Consider the following 21,116-nt stretch of genomic DNA (forward strand, 5'->3'; position numbering starts at 1 on the left):
AAAATTCAAAGTACGTAATGAGTCTCCAATTAATTAAATTCACTTAGAGATATGGAATTGTTAGTTGAAGATATTTTTGATATTATTTGAGAGAAGATATTGAATACTTAAGGAATTTTTAATCATCAACGGGAGATTATTAGAATTTAATAATTAGGAAGAATAAATTGTGTGGGATTTGTTAGGTGAAATCAACTACTCTAGATCCATTCTTATCATAATTTTACACTGTTAGGTTTTTTACGCCTTGATTAATTCTTTTTATTCGTAGATTTATTTTTATTAAATAGTTTAATTTAATTCAGAGAATAGAACGTTTCATTTATTTTCGATTTTCCAAATAGTAATTAATTTAGTGAATTTCGGTATTCAATAACATAGTTAATCCTTGTGGGTTCGACATTTGTTTTCTAAAAACACTTTACTACTTGTTACGATTCTGTGTACTTGCAGATTATTTTACGCGAACATAGAGAACTTTCACAACTCTAGAGTGCTAAAGCTAGGGGAATTATGCATACCTTGGTTTGTAAGGGTCTTGGGGTTTTTATAGTAGCATGGGGTTGAGATTCGTTTCTTGGCATAGAAGATCTTTCCTTGTGGGAGAGATCTTCTTCAATTTGCATATCTTACGGGATCTTTTCCTTATAGGACTCTCTTGATTAGGGTTAAACGTGGAGCACAAGATATTTTCTTATATGCTTATGCATGGAGGCCAAGCCATGTCAGTCTCGTCAAAGGTTCTCTTATCCTCTTCAGCTTCCCCCCATCAACTTCATATCCCATCAATATATTCTAGTCGTCTCATTCAGATGTTTGTTGTCTTCAAGGTGCAGCCGTCAACTTTGAGGTGGAACCATCGACTTTCACTCCATTGTTGTTAGGCCGTGAATGTGCAAGCGAGGTTGACGAGTTCATGAAAACTGTCACTTCCACCTAATATGGACGACTTCATCAAAACTACAGAATTACCCTTATCACCACTCAACCCACTTCTCTAGATCTGACTCTCAAAGAGTAGAGATTCAAGATTAGTGCCGACAGTAACAATAGAGGAGGAAGTTTGTATTAGATTGTGCAAAGTAGAGACATGTTTATCCTTTTCTCTAGCTAGACAAAGTGATGTCCAGTTTTGCATTTGCCACCTTCTGGTGCCACGAAGGCCTTATGGGGAATTCTTGGTTTAATTATATATTCTTGCAAGATATATCAACACAATATTAATTTCATTTTTCCTGCCTATTTCAATTTAGTCTTCTTTCTTTTTTTTATTTTAACTTATAATGTTTATTCTTTGTTGTTCATAAGGATAATGCTTTTGATGCCACAAAAAAGTATCTTTTCATTTTTGAGTGTTACTTGGATTTAGTTAAGCAACGACACAGTATAGACCTCATGTTAGCTCATGAGCTGCTTAACTAACTTTGTGCAAGATAGTGAATTAAAAGGTCTGAGTTTATACGTGCAGAAGATGAATTTTACACAATCTTCCTGAGGAGGTGGAACAGTAATGCCATAACACCTTAAATAGTATAACTTCCATTCATGTTTTCCAGCCATAATGAAATTATCTTTTTAATCCATAATAACGTATATTTCGAAGGCATGTACATGCTTATATTTAGCAATTTACTATATAAATTTACAAAGTGTTTGATGAAGATTTGAAAGATTAATGAGGGCATCCATATATATATATATATATATATTCTTGGAATTTGTGGCTATCAAATGGTTGCATATTGCAGAAGGTCACGTACTCATGTTCATACTAAAAGAGTTTCTTAGTTTTGAGTGTTAACAGGATTTGATTAAATCATTAAACATTAACGTGGAGAATGGTGGTATTTTTTTCTTTTATCTTGATTTCTATAATTTCCTAAACATTTTAAATATATTTTTGTCCTTACCTTTCTACTATTCATGACAAAGTACTATATGATAAAGGATACCCAATTTTGGATTTAATAAGATGGCTAGGGACAAGGCTTTCGTTTGAAACTTTGTAGATTAACGGTGGCTAACAATAATAGTATTGAAGAACCCATTGGGTATGCAACAATTGTAGGATTTAGACCTACTGATTGGAAGAGTGCAGTGATTCTGATTTGCCATATTTTTTTAATCAAAAAATAAAAAATAAATAAAGGGGCAAAGAAGAGAAACGTGCTGATGCCCATGTACTTGTTAGAGACAAGAAACATTATGACTGCTCATCATGCATTGGTTTCTGACAAGTTATGGTTTTTCACATGACATTTATGTTGGTTTTATTTCATGACAAAAATTGTTGTATTTATATTAATTTATTTCCTTGTATTTTGTGGGATTTATTTGTAATGGGTTTAGTATTAAATTGGTGAAAATTGCTCAAGAAATTGATCTCGCGACTTGGCTCACGAGTGGTGCAACTCGCAAAAGTCATATGAGGCCAGAAGCTAAACAGTCTTTTGCCAGGCTATATTTCATGAGTCACTTTGCAACTCAAGCCAAGTCGCAAGTGACTTACGAAACTCACTGCCTAGATGTTTTTAAGTGTGACTTTCCTATCCTTCACCTATACTATATATACTCTCATTACCCACAAAAGTAAAAGGAGGCTATTCAAAAGAAAATCCTAGAGAGATTTCTACAACACACCCACCATCTTAGAGAGAGCTACTCATCCTTGAGTGAGAATTCCTTAATGGTCTCTTCTCCTTTCCCTCTCCCATTGTTATATCTTGAAAGGAGATTTGTACCCAAACACAACTCACAGCTATTCAAAGTGTAGAGAGTGCTTTAGAGCTTGGGAAGTTTTGGAGATTTGCCAAAAGAAGCCGGTAAAGCTTAGCGGATGCAATCGGGCGGTATTATGGGATCCGAATAACTAGTGAAGACAAGACTTTGAAAAGTCTGTTAGTAGCTGGAGCTTGGAAGGCTCAAGTACATTGGGTAAATTAGGTTTAGAGAGTCTTTTTGATATTCGTGTACTTCAACTCATTCACTAATGGTTCGATTTCGACTTAGAGGGTCGTGGAGAGGTTTTTGGCCGAATTCTCTAGTTTCCTCTTCAATAACGCATCACTATGTTATCTTGGGTTCGCATCTCTCTTCCCTTACTCTTTGTGCTTTACTTTTATTGTTTATTGCACATGTTTATGCACTAGAGTAGTTCCAGTATATTGCACTTTATTTACTCTTGTTCCGCACTTAGATAAGTTAGAGTAAAAGCAATTTAGCCGTAATTTAAAATTGGAAGTCTAAACAAGTATTAGTATTTTCACACTAATTGAACTTTTAGTTTCGATTCAAAATTCTGAAAATTAAAATGCTTGACTGATAGGAACCAGCTTATTGCATGAGCAAGTGAGCACTTAAAAAGAAAGGTGCTCTAAAGACTCTAATTGGTGGCTACACATGTACAGCGTGCAAGCTTATATCCATGCACTTAACCACATGGGTTAAGAAATTTTCTAATTTAGGTTTATGAAACAAAAGACCAAACAACAAACTTGGATAACAAATCTTAATATCAACAACTACCCCATTAGTATCACATGGCACAAACCCATTGATAGCTTTGACAACTTTCGTAGTCTCCTTCAAACATAACAAAATCAAGGTTTTCTAAGACTGCAACACTAACACCAAGAAGTGCTGCTACCGTTGCTATGTTGTAGAACTGCCATTGTTGTTATGGCTTCATCTTTACATGCTTCATACTACGATAAATTCAATATTAATGTTTCTAATGATTTGATATGCCTAAAGTAAAGGTAATATTTAACTCTGCTGCAATTTTGATCAGATTTGGCTTTGAGTCTTCAAATAGAGTTGGATTCCTTAATTGCCAAATCTTATCACAAAATATAACAAAGAACATAGTCTAGGACCTTTCATCCTTTTGCCAATGTCTTGTATTCTATTGGGGTACGTAAGAAATGACATTACTCAATCATGTATTGGTCTTAATCTCATTGATGCAAAGTTAGAAGGTGAGGTTGATTTTGTGTGGTGAGGTTGAGTAAACAAGAAATGTCTTTCAATGAAACTCTCCAACTCAAAAATTCTATTACGGATAGAATGTCCCATGCAATTTATTTATTAGTGCTAATATACTAAAATATAATGAAAATTGAATGATATTTAAAATTAGAACAAAGTCAATTATATATATAATATGAAAACAATCATGTTGAAGCACTGAAATCTCACAATCTTTAAGGAGATTCAAACCTTTTGAATATTGGTTTTTTTTGTACAACTTATCTTCAATATGGGCCTTTAATTAAGAACATTGTCCGCTTTATATGTAACTCAGGGTGTTCTGTTTTGTCAACCCTAAAAATTTTTTTTGAACATTTTGACTTGAGAATTCCAAGAATTTTGGTTCAACAAAAATAATATTTTCCCCCCAAATATAATCCTTAACTCATTAAACAAAAAATAAATAAAAAATCACAACAACAACAACAAAAATTTAGAGAAATTCTATGGGCACATCAAAATCTCACAATAATTTTATAACAACCTTATTTTTAATTGTAGCGGGTCCTAGTCTATTATTTTATTTTGACCTATAAGGGACTGACACCTCAGTTATTATAAAAAATTTATGACAATTTGTTATGCTACAACTCTAAAATTAGCCCAAATAATAGAAAAATAACCCAAACAATAACAAGATCAGGCCAAACCATAACAAATGAACAAAATATTCAACAAACAGATCATTAAAAAAAAAAAAAAAAAAACCCTAATCATTTAGATTCGTCAATTGTTCAACTTAAAAGAATGTATCAAGATAAATACTATAGCAGTAAGATCTTCTTGGCGTTGCTGACAACTCTACTCTCTTCGGCCTTGGAGTAGGAGCTTCTCTACTCTCCTTGGCAGTCCAGCTCATAATTGCAACATGTATCATCCGTCAATTTTTGCCTCTCTCTCTCTCTCTCTCTCTCTCTCTCTCTCTCTCAACATTCTTAGTTCTCACTTTATCTCTCAACCCCTTTTTGCCTTTTCATTTTCTTAGTATGAAATTGTAAAATTTCATGTATTTGTTTTTTTTTGGTCTATATATTCAAATTATTTTTTTATTAGATTTTGTATAATTAAAATTTCACAATGACTACCCTAGGAAAAATTCTTTTATCGGCCATTGTTTAAGAACCCAAAATACATATGATTAACCCTTTCAATTTAAACCCTTTTCATCATCTACAATAATCGTTCCACTCAAACCTAAAATGTGTTTAATATCGGTTGAGAGAGAGAGAGAGAGAGAGAGAGAGAGAGAGAGAGAGAGAGAGAGAGCAGAAAGGATCGATCAAAGCATACACATAAACACCAGATTTTAGGAGGCTTTACATCCATGAAATTGCTACAATTTTATTATGATAGTGTTGAGGGTTGTTTTTTAACCAATACATGTGCCGTGCTTTGAAACGTTGGCAGTTAGACCCAAGGTTGTTTAGGAAGTCGAGACTGAAACTCGTGCCAACATGTCACCATTTGGCACGCTATGGCTGCGCTTTTCCCTAAGCAATAAAATAAAAATGTAAGTGTTTGAATGCTATAAAATGATTTTTTTTTTCCTTATAAAATGAGTAAAGCAATGATTTATAATATTCACAATAGAAAGGAGATTAAAAATAGAACATTTAAGGCTTATCTTGTATTTTATTGTGAACTACTTTTGCAACAAAGTTCCTCTACGACGATTCCTCCGCAGAACTCTAATATGGTACTATATGACATTCTTTAGCGGTTCCTTAGGAATGACGTCGTTGTAGTTCCTCCACAGAATTCTATATTTACAAAATTGTATCTAAATTTTGTCCCTAAAAAATAAAATACCCCTTAATGCATGTCAATAAATATATTATGGTATTTTGTTGGTTCCCCTATCATTGGATACTTGTTTAGGAAATAAATGGATTTTTTTTTAGGGGGGGGGGGGGGAGGGGGAAATGAAATTGAGAGAGGTTGGCTGCAAAACTAGTGATAAATTGGTCACACCTAATTACGCTTCATTTGTTTTGAAATAAAATACTTTTCGTAAAATGTTTTCCCATGTTTTTATGTAAAATAAGTTCAAACTTGTAAAATATTTTTCATTGGTGTAAAATCCTTTATAAAAAGTTGTAAAACATTTTACTTGTAAAAACTGGGTAAAACATTTTAGAAAAACATACATTGGCTCCCCCTCACCCTCATCTAGTGGTTAGGTCGTCGGTTCGGTAAGCTAGACAACTGATTCTGGTGGTCTAGTCGTTAAAGACACCGCTTTGCGACTCTAGTGGCAATTGTTTGACCTCTAGCACCAACAACTTCGGTGGTTAAGCTATCAGTTTTGGTAATTTGCTTGAAAAATTTTACGTGTCACACTAAACACCTAAAAATATTTTACTTATAAAAAAATGAACCATAAATAAATGAGAAATGCTATTTCCACAATATTTTCACAACACTTTTACAACAAATCCTATGTGGCAGGTTGTTACTAGTGGCCTGCCAACTAAGATTTGTTGTGAAAGAATTGTGAAAATGTTATGGATGTACCTACGGGTGTACACGGTTCAGTGCGGTCGATTTTGGAGAGGTTTTTTGCACCGTGCCTATAGGGTGCGGTTTTACCCTATGTTTGACCAAACCTCACTTTTGGAAGATAAAAACCGGTCTACACAAGGTGCAGTTAATCTTAGCGGCTCGGTGTTGTTTGTTTGTTATATGGGTTGGACTTTTAAAAATTACTATTCTAAGTTTTGGGTTTTTAGGCCTTTAAAAAATAGCATTTTTAGCCCATTTTGACTTCTTTTTAACTGAGCCTTTCTTTATCAAGTTTTAATCACAACAAGACAAAATCTCAACCTGTCACAAGACTCACAACATTCTAAACCAAATACACGATTATAAAGTATCAAGTTTCAACTATAATATGAATTAAATCTCAACCTGTCAAATTAAACATGTGTTTATTAAACACATTAACACATATTAATAAATCTAAACCTGTCACAACATTTCAAATTAAACACACAATTATAAAGTATCAAATCTCAACCATAACAAGAGAATTCTAGCATGGTAGCAACATTAACATTAATATTTCTAGCATCATAGTAATAACATCAAATATAAGCAGTAGCATAACCCCAGGGAGGAGTAGTAGTGTAACACTACAAAGTAGTCAAATAGTGCTTAAGAAGCACTATACAAATATACATAATGGATGTAGGACCAAAATATACAGTTGGTACACTACGTAACTACATATTTTTCACAAAAAATGGAGGTAGTCTAGTCTACTAAGACTAATAGTCTAATAATTTTCAAGCGTGTGTTCAATGCTTGTGTTGTCATGTGTGCATCTAGTAAACAAAAATAAAGGAGAGTAGCAACAGAAGCATCAAGCCAGCAACAAGCAATAGCCTAAGCACCCAAACACTCCTAATTTGGTCCTCTCCATGATTAAGTCAACAAAATATCCACAAAAAAAAATTTTGCAATCAACCAGCCAACAACTCCAACTCCAAGTCATCATATACAAAAAACTCCATCCCTAGATACAATGTCAATCCCCAAAAAATAATGATATGTAGAAAGTAGAAAGCAATACATGACAATTAACACCATTACAAACAGCAACCAACAAACATAAGCAAATTACATAAAATTTTTAAGTTATCTTAGATAGCTAAGTCCAAAAAACAACCTCACCTTCCAAATCAATCTAGAACAGAATCTATACCCATAGTGGGTTTTGGTGCAAGCTCTAAAAGGAAGAAAAAAAAGCAAATTGTATATAAATAATAACTCACAAATAAATAAATAATAGATAAAATACAAGAGAATTTATAAATAACAAAACCAGAAAAAATTAGAAAAAAACATAAATACATTACCCAATTCAAGTTCATAGCTTTCCACTTCATCCATTGCCTCCGTAGGTTAATTAGTTCAATTGAATCCTTGGAACTCAACCAATTTTGTGTACAAATCAAAGTTTTGATAGTATTGGGAGACAATGAGCTACGGAAAGGATCCAAAACACGACCTCCTGTGTTAAATGCAGATTCTAATGCAACGATAGAGATGGGAATTGCCAAAACATCACAGGCAACTTGAGGAAAGATCCTATATCTTGAAGAATTCACCATCCACCAATCAAGAATATCAAAGTCTTTCGTCTATAGATCTACACTAGCTTCTAACAAGTATCGGTCCAATTTAGATTTGCATTCTATACTATTCTCATCTACTAAATTCTGTTTGAATATGTTATTGTACCTCTTCATCCTCTCTTCTGTACTACCAAAGCCACTTAGCATGGAGGACATGGCAGCAACATCACTACTACTAAACTCACTAGTCCCACTAGCACTAGCACCACATAGGGTCCCCATTGCTTCATTATAGTGCTTGTACAATCTATTCAAAGCTTCCCTGACTCTTAGTCCTAACTCATTAGCCTTTTCCTTGTCATACCATTGCTTAAACCAAAACTTCACATATTTCAATTTATATCTAAGATCAACCACAACAGTCACAAATAATATCAGACTTATCCTATCAACACTTCCCCAATACTTATCATACTTCAATTTCATTCTTTGTACCATACCTTTTAATAAAGGATCACCCCTACCATTACACAATTGATTTAATTAGCCTTGAAGACTATCAAGGTCATGGAAATACATATTAGTAGTTACAAACAAAGAACTAAAAATTCTTAAAGTTGCCTCATAGAACATACCAAAGAACTTTGTAAAAAGTCTTACATTTTCCCAATCTAAAAACCGAGGGGGGCCACTAGATGGATCCTCAAAATAACGAAGGAAATGCCCATCATCTTCCTCCATCCTTTCAAATGCAACCACAAACTTTTGTGCACTTTCTAACATAAAGTAAGTTGAATTCTACCAAGTAGACACATTAAGGCACAACAAACTTTTGCTTTAAATTTTTTCTTTTTCGACACATGCCTTAAACTTCTCAAATCTATTAGAAGAGAATTTCACATACCTCACTACATTACGAACCTTAACAATTGACTCATTAAGGTCTTTTAGCCCATCTTGCACAATTAAATTCAAAATATAGGCACAACAACACATATGAAGGAACTTATAACCTAAGAGGCTACCCACCCTATCCTTTGTTTTCCTCCTTAGATAGTCTATGGCCACATCATTTGAGCTTGCATTATCAACAGTAATTGTAAAAATATGATCTATCCCCCATTGAAGCAAACAAGACTCAACCACCCTACAAATGGTCCCACCCTTATGATCGGGTACTAGGCAGAAATTCAAAATCTTTTTATGATAAACCCAATCAATATTAGTATAAGTCAAACAAAGATAATTAAGGTTTTGGATTGAAGTCCAAGTATCAGTTATCAAACACAATCTTTGACCAACCATTTAAACCCTTCTCAGACTCTCCTTCTCTCTAATGTAAAGTCTAAGACAATCCCTTGCAACAGTAACACAAAAGGGAACTTCAAACCTAGGCTCTACCTCTGCCATAATGATAGGCTAAGAATGTATTGACCCCTTGTGATAAACTAACCAATTAATTAGCCAAGTTAATTAATTAAATTCAATTATATGCAATAAGCGTCGTAGCACAAACAAATCATCAACTAAGTTAAATGCAACAAAAAATAAATTTGACACAGGTAATTTGTTTACGAATGGGAAAAACCACCGAGGTAAAACCCCACCTGGTGAATTTAAGGTCACCACTCCCGAGAATCCACTATTATCAAAACAAGCTGTGACAAGTAAAGGAATCCCAGTACCTTATACCAACCTACAGTTGAACTCTTACCCCAATACCTAATTGGACTTGTAATGTAACGGCAATCTCTCCTTTAAATGCACGACTTCCAGTATGTGACTACCAATGATGCACGAATCCCAGTACATGACTAACTCCACAACAACCCTTTGATTGTTGTAGTTGATTTGCAACAGCTTCACATAGAAACACCAATAAGATCTTCAATGTTGGTACAAGAGACTTTGCTTGACTACAGAACCCAAAGGCAAACAAGAAATACAACAAGAACTCTTTCTTCTATAGGAGAAGGCTAGGGTTTCAAAAAGAAAACCTTATGAAGCTCTCTAGGGTTTAGGTTTTTCTTTTTCCACTTTCTTTAAATAGGAGCTTAATGGGCTCTCTTATTCGAAATAGGTTTACACAAACCTTGGGCTTTCCTAGTCCAATAAGGATTATACAAACCCACAAACCTTGGGATTTCCTAGTCCTATAAGGATTATACAAACCCATAAACAAATAGCCTTTTAGAATAAAAACGTTGTTAGCTATAGTCTGAATCTCGTAAGCTCGAAAGATCGAGACAAGTGTCGAGCTTTAATGAATCTCGACAAATTGAGCTTCTATCGAGGAGGTATCGAGACCTGCAGATTGCACTTTTCTTAAGCAGTTCTTGAGTAATCTTCATGTCTTCAATTTAACCACTTGTAATGATCATCTTGAACCTTCTTAGATTTACCTAAATACAAGTAAAATGCATTTTGTCAAAGGATATGCCAATTACAAAAAAAAAAAAAATTCCTTAACACATAAAATCAATGAACCCGCCATGCTCAACAAACCTAAAAGGTGGTTCATCAACTATAATCATCCTAGCCAAAGTCATCCTTAGTCTTTCCACACTAAACTCCCTCAACACCAGCTCATTAACACCCTTTCCCTCCTTTTTTTTATTTTTTTATTTTTTTACTTTGGTAACTCAAAGTGGTTTGGCCTTTATCACGCTTATAGGGGTACTTCTTACAACCATATTTTATATGGGACCACATCGCAGAGGTTCCATTCCTTTTTGGGTGACAATTATAACGCCTTTAGCAATAGTTGCACTGTGACTTAGGGTAAAGGGGGTCACAACCCTCTATTTTAGAGAAATGATCCCATATCTTAGAAGGCACTTTACCACCATTAATAGTAGCTTGTTGAGTTTCTGTTTGTGTTTGAAGGGGTGCAGCATCTGATGATGGAATGGGAGAATGTGTGTTTGGTTGATTAGCCTCAGTACATGGAATAGGAGTAGGTTCAATAGGAGGGGTAGAAGAAGAAGAAGCACAAACGGCCATGATTTAATTACATCAATATAAATAACAATCATATATACATAGTAATTAAGGAGGCAACAACAAATAAATTAAGCAAGCAACCTTTAATAAAAAAAAAAACACAGTCATACACTAATTTTAATAACATATTAGTAAACATAAACCATACACACAGCTTACTCAGTGCTAAAATCACAACAACAAGATAATCAACTAAAACTATAGTAGCATGATATAATAAACTAAAATCACAACAGTATAATCCATCAATAGGATGATTAACAAATAAATTTACAATCTTTGAACCCTAGAAACAAAATCAAACAACAAATAACATGAGTGAACCTTAAAAAAAAAACAAAAAAACAAAAAAAAAAAACAAAGTTCGATACAACTTGGTGAATTGAAAACAAAACAAAAAATAACCCTTAAAACAAAATCAAACAGCATAGAAAAAAAAAAATCAAACATTAATGAACTCAAAAAAAAAAAAAATAGTATGAAAAAATACTCAGGAACTCTGTAAGCCTTTGAGATTTAGTCCTTTACTAGGCTAAAGCTGAATCTCTTAAATTACCCCTGAAATTACAAGAAAATAACCCAAAAAAAAAAAATAGAATCAACAAGAAACATTCAATGACCTCAAAATAAAACCAATAAAATTAGGGGTTAAGGTTACCAAAGACAGAACTACATAATAGTAGTTTGGCAGAGCCACGGTGGAGAACAGAGATGAGAAGGAGACTGACTGACTTAGGGATTAGGAATTCCATTAGACCTTGAGAGAAAAGTCTTTCTTTGTGAGAGAGTGAGACTAAGAATCAGAGATGAGTCTTGAGAGTGTGAGACTAAGAGCTTGTGTTCTTAAAGAGTAGAAGGTTAGGTCTTAGGCGGGATTGGGAGCCTAAGATTGAGAATTTGAGAGGGAAAAACTCCTGCTTGTTTGGTGGGATTAGGGTATGGGAAAAAAATTATATGGCTAAGAGCAAAAGATTAGAGAAAAATGGTTAGGTGGGAGCTTGAGAATATGAGATTAAGAGGAAAACACTACTATTTGTTCGGCGGGATTAGGGTTTGGAAGAAAAATTATGTGACTAAGAGCAAAAGAGAAGAGAAAAATGATTAGGTGGGAGAATGACATTCTGAGATTGAGAGGGAAACACTAGAATTTGTTCAGCGGGATTAGGATTTGGAAGAAAATGAAGGTGGCTGAGTGATTGAGTCTAAGAGCAAAAGTCTAAAAATGAGAGAAAGAGACAACTTAGTCTCAGAGTCTCAAAGAAGATGTGTGTGGCTGAGAGCAAACAAGAAAAAAAAAAAAAAAAAATTTATTTATTTTTTTTTTTTTTGAAAATGCAAGACAACTTAGACAAGACCTGGCTGAGACTATATATATATATATATATATTAAACATACTTGGGTCGGTTCAATTCTTGGTGGTGTGCACATCTCAACGCTAATGGCCACACCGGTCCGACATCGGCATTGAAGAGATGCCGCCGACCATCGTGCCGAATACCTTCGACAGAGCCCTAAGGAGGCGAATCGGTGCGATCAGACCGGTTTCAGTCGATGTTGGTAGATCAACGACCAGGCCTAGATTTACCACTTTCTCTAAATAAATATGAAAAATTGGAAAAATTAAATCACTTGATACGGTAGTATTTGGATTTGGTTTTGGTGAGTAATGCTAGAGACACATAATAATGCATAATTTTGTATCATAACTAGCCACGTGGTGAAATGTGAGTGGTAGAAGTATGTCCTCATATGATCCGCCATCACACATCTATCAATCACAACTATCACGTGACGAGTTGTAATACAAAGTTGTGTATTTTTACAAATCCACGCTGTTACTCGGTTCTGGTTGATGCATTAAATAGATATTCAGGTACCCGTTGACACGTGCCCCTATCTGCAAAGGGTCGGTTACTCTATGCTTCGCACGTTTTCTCTTCTTTTCTATCAGAACCTGCCCAAACAAGTACACACACTGACAAACACACACACACACACACACACTCTCTCTCTCCCTCAGAGACACAAAAACAAACACAAACACATACACACGGTCTCTAACTTCTTGACCGTTCATCCACACGAAAACCTTGTCCTCTGACCACCAGAGAGAGAGAGAGAGAGAGAGAGAGCCCACAAACTTAAAAGCCCTTTAGAATTGTAGGTGTATTGTATCTCAGCCGCTAACTCTCTTGTTGTGCCAACTTTATCAGATATTTATTTATAGTAATTCTTCTTCTTCTTATCATGGGCAAGAGAAAGCGAATCCCTGATCACATCAATACTCAACCTCCTTCCGGTACTTTTTTTTTTAATAATTTTTATAAATTTATCACTTTATATGGGCTCTGTTTGGTTCGCGAGAAAATGCCACAAAAGTTGTTGAATTTTATCAAAGTTTTCCGTTTGATCGGGCAGAAATTTAGTCAATTTGATGGGTTTTTTTTTTGGGGGGCCCGGGGGTTTACGATCTACCTGCATTTTTACTCACTATTTTAACTTCTTTTTATAATCAAGGTCATATAGTTTGATGAGTTTTTTTTTTTTTTTTTTTTATTTTTTTTTTTCTTTTAAATTTATGAATTTGTTTAATGGGTTTGTTTGTGTGTATATTTCATTTTATTTTTATGAGGCTATTTAATCTTTGATCAATGTTTGATTGATGGGGATTCTGTGTTTTTTTTTTTTTTTTTCTTTTCTTTTTTGGTTGGCTTCCTTGCTTGCTTTTGTGTAATCGATGTAAAATTAGAAGCTGTTGATTGAAGCACCATGTGTGTTAGATGAAAAACTATTTTCATTTATTCCATTTGCATTTAGCTTTGGATATTTTGTGGTATAGATTTGGAATTTAAATTTAGATCATTTGAGCTGGTTGAGATTGCTTCGGTTTGTGAAATTTTTCTTTTTGAAAAAAAAAATGAGGTTGAATTACTTGGAGTCCATGTTGATTATCTCAAAGAATGTCTTTGATTTTCAAAATTTGCAAGAAAAAAAAAATCTGTAGATGTTAATTTCAGCAAATGAGCTTTCTTTTGACTGCAACCAAACCTCCTTATCCGCTTTAGTACATATTGGAACATAGCAACTGGGGACTGAAACTAGATAGATTCCAACATAATCTTGTTTTGTGCCTTGGCCATTCTCCTGTTACTTGTAAAGTTCTTTTCTTTTCTTTTCTTTGCTGTGCACTACTTGTTTAGTTTCTCCCCAAGATTTGGAATGAAAGTTATCTGTATTTGCTTCTAACGGTAGCATCATAATCTAAAATTAATCTGTACAAACTGTTGGTGACTAGTTTGCGATGATTTGGGGTTAATAAACTTGCCACCCACCAATGTAGATATTGCTCTTATTGGACCATTAAAGGAGTTTTGCCCTTGCAATAGGTTTCAGATTAGAATCCTCGTTTAGGGGTCTTCTCCATTTAGTCACAATTGAGTCTTCTTGCGTATCTTCCATATTGTGATTTATCTGATACACTTTTGTTGGTATTACGGAGCTGGCCTTTTTGTGGCTTTAGTCATTAGCATTTCCCTTCCCTATTGGCTAGGTGGTTGCCAATGCTTGCTGTGCATCTATTTTTGAGTGGTTCAGTTTCTAAGTCTTTGGTCTTGTTATGTATTTGTTTCATGTGGTTAATAAGAATGTAGTCCAAGTAATATTTTAATTTAGTGGAGTCCCTGTCTTGATTATAGGGATTGCTGGTCTATTTCAAGTAAAGGAAGAAGATTATAGCTCATGGATATGAGACTCTAATTTTAGCTAGCATTTAGCTTTTTTTAATTATTAAAAAAAAAAATCTATACTACTTTTATTTTAGATATAATAAATGAAGCACAAGTTATCATTAACTATCTGTATGTAAATATTGCAGATACCATGCCGTGCTCCTCAGGGATGGAACTAATGTCAGAAGAGGTTAGTTTTGTATTCCACTTTTATTACTATAGGTATTATTTCCAAGTTTAACCTTTTTACGTCATCTCCTTCCTCACTTATAATACTGGAGAGTGATTACTAAGCCAGTTTCACCTTTGATAAGGATTATGAGAGAGTCTAGTATTCAATATTATTTAACAGCACTTCACATTTTCCCCTATATCATTCATGCATCTTATCAGCAGTCAAAGATACATAATTGTATGATTTTTTTGGCAGACACCTTTGCATGCAGTTGACTCTAGTGCACTAAACCCACTATCATCTGTTTTGGATTTAACGGATAGTTCTATGAAGCTACTAAATGCCCATCCTACTGCTGCACATCACCAGAATCTTGGCCGTTCAATATTTTTGAAACGTTCTCGTCACCACTACAGCCATCAGTACTCTCGGCGTAACTCAGCCAATCATGCCAATCCATCAACTTCTCGTGGCAAAGTTGCTTCTTTACGTGATGAGAGACTATCCTTCAAGTTGGCTACTCAATGCAACTCACAGATTGGACATCATTCAGGTGCTTTTTCTTTTTCTTTTTCTTTTTTTGTTTAAATTCTGTTCAATTTTGCCAATGATCCATTCCTTTTGACTAATAAAACAAGGGGGTTCTATTTCTTTCAATGGAGATTCAAATCACTGAAAGAACTTTTTTTTTTTTTTTTTCTATTTGATGAGGTGTCCAGCGTTGTGATGATACTGAGTATGTAAATAATTTCACTTCCAAAAAATAATGAAGAGACTAGGTGATCTTTTGGTAAACAAAAGAGAAATTCCTTTGTGATGGAATGGCTACTAACAGGGGTGGACCATTGAATTTTTTCTCAGACTGTATCATTGAAAACTGACCCCACTTCCCCTTCCCAAAACATACACACATTTGTGTCTGCGATAAAACCCTATAAATCTATACAACTAAATATTTAAAAAGTGTTTCTTTTTGAAATAATGATACGTCTATACTATTAGAAAGGGTATTCTCAACTTTTGGCATCCTTTTGAGTTTTCAATACAACAACAACCAAGCCTTCGTCCCAAATTTTGGGGTTGGCTATGGATCCTCAATAGAGTCATGGTCAGTCACATCTATAGTGAAGCCATTCTTAATAGAGTGACTAAATTTTTAGCTAGCCTTCAGCCTACCATAAACCTCCTCATTTTTCTGGGCTTGGAACTGGCTGTGCGCACATCTAGTGTTCACGTGTGTAAAGTGTGTTTGACTTGTCAGAAAAGTATAATGTGGATTTGCTTGTAATGAAAAAACTTAATGCTTTTTAGGAAATGACTAAACTAAATTTTCAAGGGGGGTACTTGATTCGGGGTTTTTTTTTTTTTTTGGGAGCGGGGGGATCTTTTGACACTATAAGTTTTAATTTGTTATCATTTTTTCAGGTAATATTGTATAAGCTTAGTGAAAATTGTCATAACATATTGACTAAATTAAAGAGTTCATTTTTATTAAAAGAACGAATATGAAATGGACAATTTGTTTTTTATAATATACACCTATATTATCATTTTTTGAGATGATTTTTGTTTACTTGAAAACTCCAACCTCTAGAATATTTGAATTTAAGAAATCTATACTTTTCTTTGGGTGATCAAACAACCACCAAGCCTTAGTCCCAAAACCTTGCGGTTAATTATGGATTCTCAACGTACTAGTTAGGATCAACCATCAATCACATGTATTCTTTTTTGTCATTCTATTTTATGCAAAGTCATACTCTCTAGTACTACTTTAATTAACATGTCATTTTTTACTAATTCTGTTAATGTTATTTTTGGTCTTTCTCTAACCTTTTTCGTTCCTCCCAACTTGAATTAATTCACTCTTTCTTATTGTTTCTTATTGTTGCATTAATCACTCCTTTGAAATTGAACAAACCATTTTAAGCAACTTTCTCTAGTCTTTTCATTAATAGGGGTCACTCTTATCTTTAAGTAAATTTCCTCATTTCGACACCTGTATTATGTTTCCATGTATCCGTTTTAACATTCACATTTCAACTATAGTCATTTTATAACTATGTTGCTTCTTAACAACCCAATATTCAATATCATAGAGCAGACTTTATAAAAATTTAAAATTTCAGATAGCTAATTATGGTTATATAAAGAATTGTAGTAATTTTAATTATGGTTATATAAAGAATTAATAATATTTTCAAATTTTTTTGGGGCCATCCCTTCCACCCCTGATTACATGAAAACAAATTTTGGTGAACAAGATTATTTTAGTCATTATTGATTATTCTGCTGCCTAAGATTTTCGGTATAATCATTCTCACTTGTTCTCAAACTAACTCCATACTCCACCATTTTTCCAGAGTTCAGGGAAAATATGTTTTGCAGGCCAGAAAGAATTAGGTCCAGTTCCATGGTAATGGATGCAATATCATCAGATGTAGTGAAGATGGAGTGTGGGACATGCCAGAAGCAATTGAGACGGAAACCTTATTTTCTTGGGAGTACACTGTCTTCTGGTGAACTCTCTGTTGTGGCAGTTTTAGTGTGTGGTCATGTTTATCATGCAGAATGCTTGGAGCAAAGAACATGTCTTGAAGATAAACGTGACCCTCCCTGCCCTTTGTGTCTGAACTTGTTCTCCAATGATGATGAATCGAGAGGACAGAAGTAATTTTAGAGTATTTTTCAACTTTGCACTAATGATACATATTATCTAGTAGAGACGGGGCGGACTTAGATCAGTAGACAGAAAGCTTTAGATGGGAATACAGGCAGCAGTTGTATGAACAACAGGCTGCTTGACAGGCAGGAATCTGGCCTTACATTCTATTGCAACTATGATAATCTATAAGTGTTGAAGTGCTATTGTATTTCATTAACTAGTAGCCATTTGCAAGTTTTTCAATAGGCAAATCATAGTAACCAGCTTATGTTGTTTTTCTTGAATGATATATAGATGCTGGTTCATGTAATATGTTTTCGGCACCATAAGTAATAATAGTTCTAAAAAAATCTGTATTGTATTACCCTTTTTTTGGGGTTAAATAATATTTGCAGCTTGCTATACTATATTCTATATTTCTATGTGAAAAGGACACGGAAACACATGATTGATGTCTGGGTCGGCACTAGATGTGTAAAATGTTGCATCCTCGAAATTATTGTGCTGTGACACGCTTGTGTGTGGTGGTCCATGACAATATATACGTGGGGCATCTTAGTAGTAGGCAGAAATATCTATATATATATATATATATTATAACGATGTGATATTGAGCATTATCATGTAAAAGTGATATTTCAATCACAATTGATCATCTGAGGAAAAATTGTGCTCTTAGTCGGCAGGTATCGAGTTGGCCTTTATTTTATTTTATTTGAGGCTCAGTCATATCTTAAATGATGGCGGCTTATGATTATGATTTTGATGTAAAGGTCAGAGATTGTGGTGGATTTTATGAGGCCACGAGGGTCGTGGTTGACTTTGGGTTTTTGGGTGTAACTTTTGGTGTTGGGGCTTTTGTGTTAGGTTTTGGTGGTGATCTATGAGTGGTTATGGGCCGAAGGGGTGAAGGACCTTTTATGGGATTTGGGAGTTTTGGGTTTATTGGTATGTTGCCACGGAAGTGAAAAAAAATGCTTGAAAATTATGTGATTTCTCTAGGCTTTTAAAATTTATAAAAATTATTTATTGATTTATTTTTAAATCAAAATTGCTATTTTTACAAATTTGTTACATTCAGTTTATTTTAGTTAATTATTAATTCTCTTATATAAGTAGTGAAAATATGCATGAAAATTATGTAATTTCCCTATAGTGTTTGTGTGTATATGTATCATCAAGATTGCTCATTTTTAAAAATTGGTTCAATTTATTATATTTTAGTTCATTATTAAATTGATTTTGACATCATCACAGTCTGAATTTTGATTGCACCCCAGTCTAATCTTAAAACCCTCCTCACCGCTCTCCAATTCTTTGAACAGTTCAATTTTTAAAATCTTGATCAAGTGTCATGTTATTACAATTTGTTCTCCAATTAAACCTCAGTCCAATCTTAAAACCTTACCTTGAGCTCCTTTGTTTTTCTTGTCTAAGAATGGTCCGATTTTTATTAGCTTGATAAAGTGTAGTGTAGGAGTGGTTTTTTTTTTTTTTTTTTTTTTTGGCAAAATTCAAAACTGACCTTCTAAGTTTTAGCCTTTTTCATTTTAGTCCTCTAATTTTTAGTTTTGTCATTTCAATCCTCTATCTTTCAATTGTTGTCAATTCGGTATTCTGTTAACCAACTGTCAAGTGTCTCTGCTAATTGAGCAAAACGGTGCCATTTTGGCTCTTTTTTTTTTTCATAATTAAAAGAAATTAAGAAAACTGTTATTTAAAAATAAATAATAATAATTAAAAAAAAAAAAAAAAAAAAAAACAACAACAACAACAACATTTAGGGGAACAAGCACACTCACCCCAAATATTGGATTTCTTGCCGAGATAGGAGCACTTCCTGAGGAGCTTCCTCCAAAACTTGCACAAAACAGTGGCGTTGATGTTGTCCGGCGAAGAAGAGAGGCGCATCTAAGCATTAGCGAGGTGGAGAACAAGGTGCTCGCGTTGGTTCTAACATTGTTGTTTTGGAAGCCGAAGAAGAGGGTGAGCCAATCCAGGAGGTCCATGTGCGGGGCCCATTAGTTGTGCGCCGACTTACGGAGGTCGTCGACGGCTCGAAGTGCGGTGGTAATGGCTCGGACCTCTCGGAATTCGAGCGATGGGTGCTCTTTCTCTCTCAAATCCCAGTTTCTCTCTCTTTCTCAATCTCATCTCATCACTGCTACCCATGGTTTTAAAAACTGGTACAGTGAAAGAACCGGAAAAGTTGCTAATTACCGGTTTTATGGTCGAACTGGGGTCCGACCGATGGTCAAACCGGTGACGTCATAAATAATTTAATTATTATTTATTTAAATTATATAAATAATTAATAATTTTTTAGTATACATCTATAACTACTTTTTCTGTCTTTCACCCCTTTAGTTACATGATCCCATGCATGATCACATTTCGCTCTCACAGATGACGAATTAGCATTGGACTCGGTTGTAAAAGCATGTTCATTAGATGGTATAGAGGCGGACTCCATTTCACTCAACAATTTCAGACTGGCAGCAACCATTTTATCAACAAATAAATTCATCAACACAACATACACAGTCAATAGTATAATACTCTGTAAACTATATTTCACAAACAATAATGCTCTGTAAATCAAATCCACAACATACACAAAATCACAAATAAACTAAAATGCTATTGTAAACGAATAATTGAAGTTATCACTTACCAAAAGAAGAACCTAAGATGAAGCCGAACATAAACTGAGACTCTGAGATGAAGCAAGAAAAAAAAAAAAAAAAAAACAGAACCGAGAAAATGATCAAAATCAAAATCAAGTGATCAAAATCAAAATCAAATAATCAAAAAAAATCATAAAAAAGAAAAGAATACTAATTATTACCTGATGAAGCCGAGAGAAATGGAAAAAAAAAATCGAGAAAATGAAAAGAAAAAAAGAAAAGAAAAGAACATTACCTGAAACCTGATTAGCAGAGAGTAAAGCTCAAAGGGTGAGGGCAAGACCAACCAACAAGGAAAAAAGAACAACAACAACAAAAAAAGACCCCCAACCGAGGTGCGTGGCTGCGGCGTTGTGCATGGCTGCGTGCTGCTGTACGTGCCGCTGTGCATGAGGGTGAGGCAAAGAGGTGAGTGAGAGAGTGAGGGGTGAGGCAGAAAACAGAGTGAGGCAGAGAGATGATCTTAAGTTGAGTTGAGAGCTTGAGGTGAGTGAAAGAGTGAGGGCCGAAGGGTGAGTGAGGCAGAGTGATGAACTAAGATGAGAGAGTGATCAGATTAGGCTTAGGGTTAGATTTTAGGAGACCAAAACGACGTAGTTTTAGGGGAAAAGAAAAAAAAACTCTCAATCGGTCATTAACCGGGTCGACCAGGCCGGTTTCCAGTTTTACGGTTAAACCGACCGGTTTTCACTATTTACCGGTTTTAAGCTCATTTTCGATTTTTTAGCATAACCGGACCGGATTGGAGGCCG

General features: G+C 34.5%; 1 protein-coding gene across 1 annotated transcript; it reads left to right on the top strand.

Annotated features, from left to right (window-relative positions):
• The first annotated feature begins 13,066 nt into the window (after nt 1-13,066).
• LOC112024306 (uncharacterized) lies at nt 13,067-18,133 on the top strand. The gene is made up of 4 exons (XM_024056941.2): nt 13,067-13,408; nt 14,984-15,027; nt 15,268-15,565; nt 17,376-18,133. Exons 1-4 carry the CDS (start codon nt 13,357-13,359, stop codon nt 17,684-17,686), a joined length of 705 nt encoding a protein of 234 aa, XP_023912709.1. The 5' UTR covers nt 13,067-13,356; the 3' UTR covers nt 17,687-18,133.
• Nucleotides 18,134-21,116: the final 2,983 nt, after the last annotated feature.

The sequence above is a fragment of the Quercus suber genome, unplaced genomic scaffold (genome assembly GCF_002906115.3).
Source record: "Quercus suber isolate HL8 unplaced genomic scaffold, Cork oak 2.0 scaffold_25, whole genome shotgun sequence".
Lineage (NCBI taxonomy): Eukaryota > Viridiplantae > Streptophyta > Magnoliopsida > Fagales > Fagaceae > Quercus > Quercus suber.